Below are 17425 nucleotides of genomic sequence, written 5' to 3'. Positions count from 1 at the left end.
TCCAAGGAACCTATATCTAAAATTTCAAGTGTTTAGACCAAAAATAATCGGAGGAGTTTGGTAGAGTTCTTAAAGGTCAAATCGTTGAACTTTGACCTCTTAACAGCCAAATTTCTGGCCGAAAACCGATCACATAGATTTTCGCAAATCTCAGTACCCTTTAGATCAAATTTCGAGTCTGTAGACTAAAACTTGACAGAGTTATTGCGTAGGGAAATGTACACAGACACACAGACACACACACGTTCACTTTTATAGATATATAGATAGTGTTGAAATAAATATTGTATATATATATATTTCAGTAGGAATATAAATATATATATATATATATATATATATATATATATATATATATTTCAGTAGGAATATATATATATATATATATATTTCAGTAGGAATATATATATATATATATATATATATATTTCAGTAGAAAAATATTTTCTTATATACCAATTTTTTTTAAGAAGCTCATTGTAATTACAGAGCAATATAGAAAATAAATGACAAAAAAATTTATTCCAAAATTCATGAAATTGACCATCTTATAATTTATTCCTTTAATTCAGTTAACTTATACAATTCTTGACAGTATCTGTTACGTCACGCAAAATCAATCACTTAATTATTATATCAATCTATTATGCCCTTAACTCACCAGAAGAAATAGCAACAATCAATCCGTCAAAAGAAATTGATGTGTGATTTGACATGATTAAAATCCGAAAATTGGAAGAGAGACTGCAAATACCTTGTTATTTTTCCATTACGCCATACTGAATTTTTATCAAACAAAGTCATTAAACCCAACTATCCGTACCAACAATTTTAATTAATTTATGAATTTCTACCAAAATATCCTATTTAATAATTAGTAAATTTATTCATTCTAATCTATGTATACATACTTCTGAAAATAATATCAACAAATTATAAACTATTATACATGTTTGTATATACGAAACTAAACTAAGCAAAAAAAAAAGAACAAAAAAAAAAACGATTGATCATTACGGTTAGTTATCATAATCAATCAATTGATTTGAATTGAAAACCATACATAATTCTGTAGAAATATATTTTCTTATAATATATACCAATCCTTATTTAAGGAGCTCAATGTAATTATATAGCAATATAGTTAATAATTGACAAAAAACTATATATTATTAAATTCATGATTTTGGCCCTCTTATAATTTATTAACTCATCAGAAGAAATAGCAACAATCAATCCGTCAAAACGAAATAAAGTGTAATTAAAATCCGAAAATTGGAAGAGAAGCTGCAAATACCTTGAATATGTTTCCATTATGCCATTTTGAATTTTCAAGAATTGTAAATGTCAACTGAATTAAAGGAATAAATTATAAGATGGTCAACATCATGAATTTTGGAATATACTTTTTTGTCATTTATTCACTATACATATATATATATATATATATATATATATATATATATATACATACATATATATATATATATATCATCATCATTATGCAGTCCGTCAGTCTTGACGATGACTAGTTCGGCCCTAAGTGTTTTATCCCTCGGTGTTGGCGTAGTCCCACTCCATCACCACAGGACTTTCCACCTTGCCTCCTCTGAACCTCCAATACTTATGTCTGAACCCGCGGCAACTGGCAGCAGAGGAGGTTGCAAACATTCGCCCTATCATGTTCGCTGCTATGCCTTTTCTTTCTGGATGAGGTTCCATAGTCTTTTAAGGAAAACTGCAAAGCAGCAGTAAGATTTGAGTTCCCATCTCTTAGCCGTTTACTGTGATAAGGCCCATATTGTGGTTTGATTTTTGGGTTGGTTCCCGTAGTCTTCGCCCAACCAAGGGCACCCACAAGACAGTGGGGTAGGGGTTGGTAGTGTGCCAGGGCATGCCCACACATTGGTGGGCCATAACGCACTACCTCTGGGGTCCCCTACTACTCCGAGATCTTCTACAAGTAAAGCCTGGGGCCGCAAGACACCCAGTTTTTTTTTTTTTACATGGGGGTCACCACTTATCAAGGCCCAGGAGCCACTCGGGGATAAGGGTTATTGTGTGTACAGTAATCAATGGGATAGTATCGTAGTAATAGTTAGTGTTGGAGATTTGATAATGTGTCTTTACTTAAGGGGGCGGTTCATCAGGAATTTGTTTGTGTTTGACTTGAAGACATCCAGGTTGGATTCGGGGGGGGGGGACAGGCAAGCAGAAGAGAGTTCCACAGCCATGCAGTTCTAAGAAAGAAGCTTTGTTCATGGAATCTACGTTTTGATTTAGGCACGGATAAAGAGTGAGGAAAATTACTGACAGTGGTTTCAGCTAGACAGGTGTTTTTCGTGAAAGATTGGTGAGGGGGGACCAGAAATTAGAGCTCAGACAAGCACTTGCCATGGAAATAACGATAAAAGAAAGACAGGCTTGCAATGTCTCTCCTGTGGGAGAGAGGTTGCAGGGAAGAGAAAAGGGCATCACCCACTAGGCCACAAAGCCTATTTTGTACTCTGTCAAGGCAGGATAGGCTGTTTTTAGCAGCTCCAACCCAGATGTGGAAGCAGTACTCCATCCTTGGACGTACTTAGCTTTTATACAGATAGAGAATTGCATCAGCAGTGAGATATCTTCTGGAGCGGTAGAAGGATCCTACCATTTTCCCAGCGACCTGGGCAACTGACTTGATGTACGTGTTCCATTTCAGATCAGGAGTAAAAGTCAAACCCAGAAGCTTGTCAAAACATGGAGCCTCCCCAAGACGAGAGCCATTCATTTTAATTGATGCCAGATGGGGATCAGAGCGTTGATGATGTAAAGATAGGAGCTTGGTTTTAGATGCATTAAAAGTAGCCAGCCACCTCTTCCCCCACTGTACCATGCGCTCAAAATCAGAGGAGAGAGAATCAGAGAGAATTTTGTCATTTACGGCCTTTGATGTGTTGCCATAGATGGTTGTGTCATCAGCGCAGATGTCAACAAATGATTTAAGTATGTGTTTTGGGAGATCATTGATGTAGATCAGGAAGCGAGTTGGCCCCAGGATGGACCCCTGAGGGACTCCAGCATTAATACTGTGGGCCTCTGATTTCTGCCCATCAACCACTACTCTTATGAGCCTATCAGAGAGAAATGATTTGATAATTGAGAATACATTTCCAGTTATACCGTAGCTGGGAATCTTGTGAAGTAGGCCCTACCGTATCGAAAGCCTTTGATATGTCAAGAGCAATTGCCCTAGAAAGGAAACCTAGTAAAGCAATCAGGCTATATAAAGGCATCTGCATTTAATTAAGTCAGGCTAATTGTACAGATGGTTTTTACAATTTGTTTTTATATATCCATATGAATTTAGTCTAGCTAACTAACCAATTAGATTCGTTATTACTTCTCTTCAAGTAACTGTTTTCATTAGCTTTTATTTCCTCAAACAAAAGCCCACATGACCTTTGCTAAGCATCTTTTGATTCTGTTTTGAGCGTGTTTGGGCGTCGTGCATTTTGTGAATGTGCCAAATTAAGAGTTCCCATTATTTTAGCATATGAATTGGAACAAATACATCGAGGACATTGCCAAAGCTGCTGTAAAGAAGGTGGGCTCCCTCTACTGTGCTAGAAAATTATGTATGCCAGAGAGCATCCTATGTCTTTACAAAGCCACAATTCACCCATGCATGAAGTATTATTGTCATATCTATCACTCTTAGACAGGGTCAAAAAAAAAAAAAAAAGAAAAAAGAAAAAAAAAAGGAGTCTCAAATCTAATATTGTCAGCCAAGCTTAAACCTCTGTCCCATCACCGCAATGTGACATACCTGTGCCTGTTTTACAAACACTTTGAGGGAATGTGCTCTGATGAACTCATAGCACTTGTGTTCCCTCGATGTACATAACCATGACTAATCTGACGACAGCAAAATCTTACCCCTTCACTGTTGAGGTCCCTAAATGTCAGAAACCCTTATACTCTAATAATTTATTTCTTCAAACTGCTAGACTTTGGAATTTATATATATATATATGTATATATATATATATTATATACACACAACAGGCTACCTTCTGTCTTTGACAGACTATGGATACTCATGTAGAGGTGCCTGCACATGAAATCTTTTGACAGGTGGTGCACAATCTCCAACCACACCTCTCCTGAGTCGACATTGTTAAATACCAGTGGCAAGTGAAGTGTATGTATAGGACAACTGAAAACAAATGCCGAGATAAGCGGAGAGCACATACAGCGCCTAGAATTCCAAAATGGTCACCCATCTGGTACTAACCAGGCTCAATGTTGCTTAACTTCGATGATCCGAGGAGAACCGGTTTGCCAACGCGATTATGCCGTATATATATATATATATATATATATATATATATATATGATTTATTTGTCAGTTCAATAAGGAAAAACGTCATATAAAAAAGTTGTTTGATGTGTTTTCCTTATCGAACTGACAAATAAATCTATATATATCTTTTTTATTTTGAATATATATATATATATATATATATATATATATATATATATATATATATGTGTGTGTGTGTGTGTGTGTGTGTGGGTGTGTGCATATATATATTGTGTGTGCATTTAGGCAGCTTTTTTCATTTAAACAAACATTGTTAAACTTTATATCCTTGTTAATACCAAGTGCCTGTTACAGAATAGTGACATACCTGTTAGACTTTTTGCTTGTTGGCGTTGGATTGCCGCACCCGCTTTGAAGTGGATTCGAAGTTGTAGTAGCGTCCGTCGCGAGGTCTGTGCACTGTAAACAGATCAGAGATATAAGTAAAACTTGTGAAGGGTGCAGGGGAAGGTCATTTTATGTAGACGCTTGCATTTTAAGGATGGGTGGATGTACAACTTATTAAAACAAACTTACATCTCAGCTTGGTGTAGATTCCCCTTCCCACACACTTGCACATGCGATGACGTAGACAGATATGCAATGAACATGTTAAGCAACGTGCTGCACAAGAAACTGCACTCAAAATGCCAACTGGTCCTCAATTGTCTGAGATCTCCTGTACAAGAGTTTTTCAGAGAAATTATTTGCCTTACAAGTAAACTCTGACGAAATGTTCAAAATAACGTAGTATTCGCATACCAAATGTAATCTCAACAGCACTACGCACTGGCTCAGATGGAAGAATGGTGCATTTTCTCTAAGTGATGCTACTTAAAGTTAAATCATACGACTGGATGCGGCATCAGACTAGATGAATTTTTGTCCTGGAATCTGGCAAAACCAGGCAAAGACCATGAACATGTTAAACAACATACTGCACAAAAAACTGCACTCAAAATACCAACTGGTCCTTTTTTTTTTTTTTTTTTTTTTTTTTACACAGTGATCACCACTTATCAAGGCCCGGAAGCCACTCAGGGATAAGGGTTATTGCAAATACATTACATTAGTGTGGAGATTTGATGAAGTGTTTACTTAAGGGGGCGGTTCATTAGGAATTTTTTAACATTGGACTTGAAGACATCCAAGTTGTAGTCCTGTGGGAAGCAGGCAGACGGAACAGAGTTCCACAGGCGTGCAGTTCTAAGATCTTTCTGTACAAGAGTTTGTCATGGCAACGCTTTACACAGGCTCCTTCAATATTTAACAGACTATGGATACCAACGTAGGGGTGCCTGTACATGAAAGTTTTGTAGCAAGAGTTGCCAGATCTCCAACCACACCTCTCCTGAGTTGACATTGTTTAATACCAGTAGTAAGTGAAGTATATGTACAGGATGACTAGAAACAAATGCCGAGATAAGCAGAGAGCACATGCAGCGCCTAGAATTTCCAAATGATCACCCATCTGTCTGAACGTTGCTTAACTTCGTTGATCTGACGAGAACTGGTGTGTCAACATGATTATGTTGTATTGGGGTAACCCTTTACCCTGCAAGTAAACCCTGACGAAATGTTCAAAATAACATAGTATTCGCAGACCAAATATAATCTTAACAGAACTACGCACTGACTCATATGGAAGAATGGCGCGCTTTCTCTAAGTGATTTTACTTGAAGTAAAAGCACTAGGCTGGATGCGGCATCAGACTAGATGAATTCTTGTCTTGGAATCAGGCAAAACCAGACAAAGACCATGAGAAAGATAAGCTGTGATGTAGTTGTATGGTCTTCAGTAGTTTCCTTAATGAAAGCTTCAAAAGTAGAGAAGTCGCTGAAAAAAAATGGTGGGAACCTTCTACTGCTCCAACAGATATCTCACTGCTAATTCAATTCTCTACCTGTATAAGAGCCACGCACGTCTAAGGATGGAGTACTGTTGCCACATCTGGATAGGAGCTGCTAGAAACATCTTATCTGCCATGACAGAGTTGAAAATAGAATTTGTTGCCTAGTGGGGGGTGCCCTTTTCTCTTTCTTGCCATCCCTTTTCCACGAGCCTGTTTCTGCTTTATCGTTATTTTTATGATAAGTCTTCCTCTGAGCTCCAATCTACAGTCCCCCCCTCGCCAAACTTTCATGAAAAACACTCGTCTAGCTAAAACCACTATCAATAATTTCCCCTAATGTTTACCTGTGCGTAAACTTAAACGGGGATTTCATGAACGATGCTTCTTCGCTAGAACTGCACACCTGTGGAATGCTGTTCCATTCACCTGCTTTCCAGCTGACTTCAATATCATCGTCTTCAAGTCCAATGTAAACAAATTCTTAATGAGCCGTCCCCTTAGGTAATCCAATTTACAAAATTTTCACTACTAACGATTATTGCGATATTGTCCCATTGACTATTGTTCACTTATTAACCCTTATCCTCGAGTGTCCTTCTGGCCTTGATAAGTGGTGACTTCTTTTATAAAAAAGAAAAATAAAGAACCCTACATAAAACCTTGACAAGAGTCGAACTAAGTATAGATCGAAGTGACACAAAGAAAGATAAGATAGAAGCATCAAAGAAGAGTAAAACAATATAATATATGAGGCATCTTCTAGTGATGTTACCTCAAGTAACAGCACTTAACAGGATAGTCCAACAGACTAGATGAATTATTAACTGTGAATCCGACCACAAGAAAAATATGCCATAACTGGAGAGGAAAATGAATATTTTCCCCCAATTTAATAATAAAAAACTGCTCAGCCGAAGTAGCTCCAGTTCTCTCCAAACACTACAACAAATGCCTTAATGAATCATGCTTTCCGGGTTGTTGGAAAACTGCTTCTGTGGTACTAGTATTCAAGAATTCTGGTGAAAGAACTGACCCATCAAATTATCGCCCCATTAGCCTCCTCCCACTTTTCGCCAAAATATTTGAGACCATAATTGACCATGCTCTAGTCTGGCACCTTACAGATGCTAAACTTCTGATTGACAAACAATATGGATTTAGACACGCCCGTTCCACAGCTGACATCCTCACTGTAATCTCTGAACGTATATACCATTCACTGGACAAAGCGGGGGAGGGCAGAGCGGTAGCTCTAGATATATCTAAGGCTTTTGACAGGGTATGACACAAGGGTCTTCTCAAGAAAATTAAATCATACGGTATCACTGGTAGAATACTTAATTAAATCCTTCTTAGATAAGAGAAAAATCCAGGTTGTCCTCGACGATCGTACATCTAAACAGTGTGATATAAATGTGGGAGTGCCTCAGGGGTCTATCCTGGGACCTCTGTTATTCCTAATATTCATAAATTACCTCCCTGAAAAAATTGCCTGTGAGATGGGTATATATGCTGACAACACCACACTCTATAACAGACACGACAGGAAAACAAATGAACACATATCTAAAGAAATGGCAGAAGCACTAGAGGATGACCTCCGATCTGTAGTGGAATGGGGACATAAATGGATGGTCACATTCAATGCTGCCAAGAAAAAACTTGTTTCCTTCAATAATTACAAGAAACCTTCTCTGCCACCAATAGCAATGGCCAGTGACTCCCTGTCTGAGAGTACATCTTTCAAACTGCTTGGCCTAACGTTCACAGGAAACATGAGTTGGAACAATTATATTGAAAACATTGCCAGGGCCGCTGCGAAAAAGGTAGGCTCTCTCTACCATGCTAGAAAACTACTGACACCTGAAAGTATCCTGTACCTCTATAAGGCCACCATTCGCCCATGTATGGAGTATTGTTGTCACATTTGGGCTGGTGCATCTGCTGCTATTCTCTCGCTCCTAGACAAGGTTCAAAAGAGAGTCGCCAATCTGATAGGCCCTGAACTGGCATCTAAGCTTCAGCCTCTGTCCCATCGAAGAAACGTTGCATCCCTCTGCATGTTCTACAAGTATTTTAATGGTGAATGCTCTGACGAACTGCAGACACTTGTACCCCCACGACGTAGACACCCTCGACAAACCCGACAGGCAGCTAAATCCCATCCCTTCACACTAGAGATCCCTAGATGTAAAAGATCTTTCTACTCCAGCAGTTTCTTCCCCAGAATCGCTAGACTCTGGAATTCCATTCCAGGTCCCTGCTTCCCTAACTGTACTGACATGCAGAAGTTCAAGTGTAACGTGAACCAACATCTTGCTGCCCAAATCCCAACATAGTGCCCCAGTAGTTGCTGCCCCTGATATTAGCCCTCTACACCAAAGTGGCAATGTGCCTTGTTTGGGGTGAAAATGTAATTTTAAAAAAAAAAAAAAAATCCAAGTGTTATCCCCGGGGTACCCAACCTAAGGTCCTAGGAGTGCAAGACGATATTTCAGGGAGGGTGAGAAAAGTTTAGATATAAAATAGGGTACCGTCATTCAATTGTAATTTTTTTTTTTTTACTATCTTTTGTAACTTAGTAACGTCTTACTTTCATTTCAAGGTTATTATATGTAAAAAAATATATAAAAATAAACTGCGCATAATATGTGCGGTTTGTTTTTATTTATTTATTTTTTTACATATATGTTTAAAATATATTTATATCGTATCATACGTACGTGTGTGTATATATGTCATATGTATGTGTATATATATATATATATCATATGTATGTGTATATATATATATATCATATGTATGTGTATAATATATATATCATATGTATGTGTATAATATATATATATATATGATGTATGTGTGTATATATATATATATATGTATGCGTGTATATATATATCATGTAGACATGTGTCTATATATATTTATATAATGCATGTGTGTTTATATATATATATTTATATAATGTATGTGTGTATATATATATATTTATATCATGTATGTGTGTATATATATATTATGCATGAGTGTGTGTGTATATATATATATATATCATATAAATTTATATATATATGATATAAATATATATATATACACATACATATGATATGAATATATATATATATACACACACATGATATAAATATATATACACACATACATATGATATAAATATATATATACACATATATATGATATAAATATATATATACACATATATATGATATATGATATATATATATACACATATATATGATATAAATATATATATATATATACACATATATATGATATAAATATATATATATATATACACATATATATGATATAAATATATATATATATATACACACATACATATGATATAAATATATATATATATATATATACACACATACATATGATATAAATATATATATATATACACATACATGATATAAATATATATATATACACACATACATATGATATAAATATATATATATACACATACATGATATAAATATATATATATACACATACATGAAATAAATATATATATATACACACATACATATGATATAAATATATATATATACACATACATGATATAAATATATATATATACACATACATATGATATAAATATATATATATACACATACATATGATATAAATATATATATATACACATACATATGATATAAATATATATATATACACACATACATATGATATAAATATATATATACGATATATATATATATATACACATACATATGATATAAATATATATATATACACATACATATGATATAAATATATATATACACATACATATGATATAAATATATATATATACACATACATATGATATTTTCTTGCTCGTCCGTCGAAATCGACGATGACTAAGGTATCAATCAGTTCGGCGTCAGGGGTTTGTGGGTCCTGAGATGGCTGATGAGGCCAATCCGTACTCGGCAGACTCTTCCACACTCTGGACACGTGAAGGCGGTATCGGCAGGCTGTGAACCGGCAGCTCTCTTCTTCCTCCTCTTGCGCTTCTGCTGGTCGTGTGTCATGCGTTGATTCTCTGCCCTGTCGGCTCCTAGGCTGATGACGCAACGCCAGGCCGAACGTTTAGCAGCGCGACTCTCCCAAGACTGGGGGCTGATGTCAAAGTCTTTTAGGGACGTTCTCAGACAGTCTTTATATCGTTTCTTTTGGCCCCGTGCATTCCGCTTTCCCTGGCTGAGTTCCCCATAGAAAAGTTGTTTGGGGATTCGGCTGTCGTGCATGCGATAGACATGGCCTGCCTACCGGAGCTGGGTTTTGCGGATTATGGTGGTGATGGTATGGAGCCCCGCGCGCTTCAAGACTTCTGTGTCAGGAATTCTGTCTTGCCAGCGGATGTTGAGAAGATTACGGAGGCATCTGAGGTGGAAGCCATTCAACTGTTTTTCATGTCTTTTATATGGCGTCCAAGTTTCACATGCGTAGAGTAGGGTTGTCAGGACGACCGCTTGGTATACTTTCAGTTTGGTTGCGAGTGTAATGCCTCTCCTCTTCCACACATTGTCTCTAAGTCTTCCAAATGCACTACTCGCTGTGGAGATCCTATGGTTAACCTCAATGTCAATGTTGGCGGTGCGAGAGAGGGTGCTGCCAAGGTAGGTGAATTGCTCCACAGCATGGATCTTCTGCCCTTTGACAGTGATGCCGGGTTCATGGTATGCATCTCCTGGGGCGGGTTGGTACATAACTTCTGTCTTCTTTGTACTGATGGTGAGACCAAAGTTGTCACAACTGGTGGAAAAGTCGTCCATTTGACGTTGCATCTCTATCTCATTTGGGGCATTAAGGGCACAGTCATCGGCAAAGAGAAGGTCTCTGATGATGGTTTCCCTCACTTTCGTGACTGCCTGCATTCGCCTGATGTTAAACAATTCCCTGTCACATCTGTACTTGATTGCAATGCCAGAGTGACTGTCTTTGAAAGCGTCCTGGAGCATGGCAGAGAAACCCATGCTGAAGAGCGTCGGGGCTAAGACACAGCCCTGCTTGACCCCGTTGGTCACAGGGAAGGGCTCTGAGGGATCGCCGTCATCCAAGACACGAGCGGTCATGCCCTCATGCAACTGCCTGACAATGGCGATGAACCTGTCTGGACAACCAAATTTTTTCATGATCCGCCAGAGGCCATTTCGGCAAACAGTGTCGAAGGCCTTGGTCAGGTCGACGAACGTGGTGTAGAGGCCCCGATGCTGCTCGACACACTTCTCCTGCAGTTGGCGTGCAGCAAAGATCATATCAGTCGTCCCGCGGCCCGCTCGAAAGCCACACATATATATATACACATAGATATGATATAAATATATATATACACACATACATATGATATAAATATATATATATACACATAGATATGATATAAATATATATATATACACATAGATATGATATAAATATATATATATACATAGATCTGATATAAATATATATATATACACATACATATGGTATAAATATATATATATATACACATAGATATGATATATATATACATATACACATAGATATGATATATATATATATACACATAGATATGATATGAATATATATATATACACATACATATGATATAAATATGTATATACACACATAGATATGATATAAATATATATATATACATAGATATGATATAAATATATATATATATACACATACATATGATATAAATATATATATACACATAGATATGATATATATATATATACACATAGATATGATATAAATATATATATATACACATACATATGATATAAATATATATATATGCACATAGATATGATATAAATATATATATACACATAGATATGATATAAATATATATATATACACATACATATGATATAAATATATATATATACACATACATATGATATAAATATATATACACATATATATGATATAAATATATATATACACATATATATGATATAAATATATATATACACATATATATGATATAAATATATATATACACATATATATGATATAAATATATATATACACACATATATGATATAAATATATATATATACACATATATATGATATAAATATATATATACACATACATATGATATAGATATATATATACACATACATATGATATAGATATATATACACATACACATGATATAAAAAATATATATATACACATACACATGATATAAAAAAAATATATATATACACATATATACACATACATATGATATATATATATACACACATACATATGATATATATACACATACATATGATATAAATATATATATACGCACATACATATGATATAAATCTATATATATATATATATATATACATATATACATGATATAAATATATATATATATATACATATATACATGATATAAATATATATATATATATATATACATATATACATGATATAAATATATATATATATATATATACATATATACATGATATAAATATATATATATATATATATACATATATACATGATATAAATATATATATATATATATATATACATATATACATGATATAAATATATATATATATACATATATACATGATATAAATATATATATATATATATATACATGATATAAATATATATATATATATATATACATGATATAAATATATATATATATATATATACATGATATAAATATATATATATATATATATACATGATATAAATATATATATATATATATATACATGATATAAATATATATATATATATATACATGATATAAATATATATATATATATATATACATGATATAAATATATATATATATATATACATGATATAAATATATATATATATATATACATGATATAAATATATATATATATATATATACATGATATAAATATATATATATACATATATACATGATATAAATATATATATATATATATATATACATATATACATGATATAAATATATATATATATATATATATATACATGATATAAATATATATATATATATATATACATATATACATGATATAAATATATATATATATATATATATATACATGATATAAATATATATATATATATATATACATATATACATGATATAAATATATATATATATATATATATACATATATACATGATATAAATATATATATATATATATATATATACATGATATAAATATATATATATATATATATACATATATACATGATATAAATATATATATATATATATATATACATATATACATGATATAAATATATATATATATATATATACATATATACATGATATAAATATATATATATATATATATATATACATATATACATGATATAAATATATATATATATATATATATACATGATATAAATATATATATATATATATATATATACATGATATAAATATATATATATATATATACATGATATAAATATATATATATATATATACATGATATAAATATATATATATATATACATGATATAAATATATATATATATATACATGATATAAATATATATATATATATACATGATATAAATATATATATATATATATATATATACATGATATAAATATATATATATACATGATATAAATATATATATATATATACATGATATAAATATATATATATATATACATGATATAAATATATATATATATATATATATACATGATATAAATATATATATATATATATATATATATATATACATGATATAAATATATATATATATATATATACATGATATAAATATATATATATATATATATATATACATGATATAAATATATATATATATATATATATATATATATATACATGATATAAATATATATATATATATATATATATATACATGATATAAATATATATATATATATATATATATATACATGATATAAATATATATATATATATATACATGATATAAATATATATATATACATATATACATGATATAAATATATATATATATATATATATATATATATACATGATATAAATATATATATATATATATATATATATACATGATATAAATATATATATATACATATATACATGATATAAATATATATATATACATATATACATGATATAAATATATATATATACATATATACATGATATAAATATATATATATACATATATACATGATATAAATATATATATATACATATATACATGATATAAATATATATATATATATATATATACATATATACATGATATAAATATATATATATATATATATATATACATATATACATGATATAAATATATATATATATATATATATATACATATATACATGATATAAATATATATATATATATATATATATACATATATACATGATATAAATATATATATATATATATATATATATACATATATACATGATATAAATATATATATATAAATATATACATGATATAAATATATATATATATATATATACATGATATAAATATATATATATATATATATATATATATATACATGATATAAATATATATATATATATATATACATGATATAAATATATATATATATATATATATACATGATATAAATATATATATATATATACATGATATAAATATATATATATATATATATATATACATGATATAAATATATATATATATATATATATACATGATATAAATATATATATATATATATATATACATGATATAAATATATATATATATATATATATATACATGATATAAATATATATATATATATATATATATATACATGATATAAATATATATATATATATATATATATATATACATGATATAAATATATATATATATATATATATATATATATATACATGATATAAATATGTATATATATATATATATATATATATATACATGATATAAATATATATATATATATATATATATATATACATGATATAAATATATATATATATATATATATATATATACATGATATAAATATATATATATATATATATATATATACATGATATAAATATATATATATATATATATATACATGATATAAATATATATATATATATATATACATGATATAAATATATATATATATATATATACATGATATAAATATATATATATATATATATACATGATATAAATATATATATATATATATATATATATATACATGATATAAATATATATATATATATATATATATACATGATATAAATATATATATATATATATATATATACATGATATAAATATATATATATATATATATACATGATATAAATATATATATATATATATATATATATACATGATATAAATATATATATATATATATATATATATATACATGATATAAATATATATATATATATATATATATATATATACATGATATAAATAAATATATATATATATATATATATATATATATATATATACATGATATAAATAAATATATATATATATATATATATATATATATATATATACATGATATAAATATATATATATATATATATATATATATATACATGATATAAATAAATATATATATATATATATATATATATATATATACATGATATAAATAAATATATATATATATATATATATATATATACATGATATAAATAAATATATATATATATATATATATATATATATACATGATATAAATATATATATATATATATATATATATATACATGATATAAATATATATATATATATATATATATATACATGATATAAATATATATATATATATATATATACATGATATAAATATATATATATATATATATATATATATATACATGATATAAATATATATATATATATATATACATGATATAAATATATATATATATATATATATATATATATATACATACATATATACATACAAAAATATGATATAAACGGGGCTCTATAGACAAATATATCTTTAGTTGACTTTTGACAACTAAATATTTTCGTTTACTAGCCAAATAGAAAAGTTACTAGCTAAACCCACGTGATTTTTGGAATATGACATCTTTGTTCTGTGACGATTATGTACATAATAAAGTTTTTTTTGTATTTTTTTTTAATAAGTGCAATTCTAAATATACACAAATTTTATGTTAATACTTGAAGGTATAAACATTCTAATTTCTGCAGGTATTTTTTCAACAGCCTTCGTTAAAAAAAGAGTATATTGTTCTATTAAACTTTTATGGTTTAACTAATTTGTCTTTGTTTTATTTTAAAAAAAAATTGACAAGATATTTTTCTCTTAGTAGTTAGCTTTGGAAGACTGTCAGTGAAAGAAATACAATCGCTAAAAGATAAGCGTTTCATTATTTCTAGTCGCCACTTTGAAAAACCACTCGCAAATGCGACTGTTTCACTCGCAATGTAGAGCCCTGTATACACACATACATGATATATATATATATATATACACACACATACATATGATACAAATATATATATATATACACACATACATATGCTGTGATAAATATATACACACATACATATGATATGATATATATATATATATACACACATATACATGATATGATATAAATATATATACACATACATATGATATAAATACACACACTCACACACACATGTGTATGTATATATGTGTACGTGTGCGCGCATGTGTTAAGAAATGTAAACCAATTACCTACATACCTTCCATGAATAATGTATACCTTTCCAATTTTAACACACCTACCCTCCACCACCACCACTCCTCCTCCTGGTATATTTGAATTCTTCTTCTTCAAACATTTGTGCAGACAACTCAATTAGTTCGACATGACAAACACTTTAAACATTTTTTCACTTAGCACCATGAGAATCGAAATTGTAAACACTAAAAACTTACCTAACCCTAACCCGCCCTGGTTAATATCAGCAAACAAATTTGGAGGGATCCTTCCTGACCCATCCCTTTATCCTGTTTCTACAAACGGATTTTTAGATTGGGTTTCCATTTTATCCTTTAGTCCACTCATTCCATGAGCGATATTTCTGACAAAGGAGGACAGGAATTGTCTTCTGGGCCGGAATCTATTCCAACTAACACTTATTGTTGGTTAGTTTATGATCTTGAAGCTATTTTTTAAGCTCTTTATATCAAGGTGCTTTATGTCTTGTCTGGTGTGATTTCCATGAAAA

The 17425-nt window shown here is 29.3% G+C and overlaps 1 protein-coding gene across 1 annotated transcript in view; it reads right to left on the bottom strand.

Annotated features, from left to right (window-relative positions):
- Positions 1-17425, bottom strand: part of LOC145256467 (UPF0462 protein C4orf33-like) — a 93409-nt gene that overhangs the window by 39412 nt on the left and 36572 nt on the right. Inside the window, exon 2 of the mRNA XM_080115403.1 lies at positions 4674-4765. Coding sequence (XP_079971529.1) covers positions 4674-4765 — 92 coding nt within the window. The remainder of the gene's footprint in view (positions 1-4673; positions 4766-17425) is intronic.

This window comes from Euprymna scolopes, chromosome 32, assembly GCF_053919585.1.
Source record: "Euprymna scolopes isolate OS-2025 chromosome 32, ASM5391958v1, whole genome shotgun sequence".
NCBI lineage: Eukaryota > Metazoa > Mollusca > Cephalopoda > Sepiida > Sepiolidae > Euprymna > Euprymna scolopes.
This window is presented reverse-complemented; position numbering and strand designations above follow the sequence as displayed.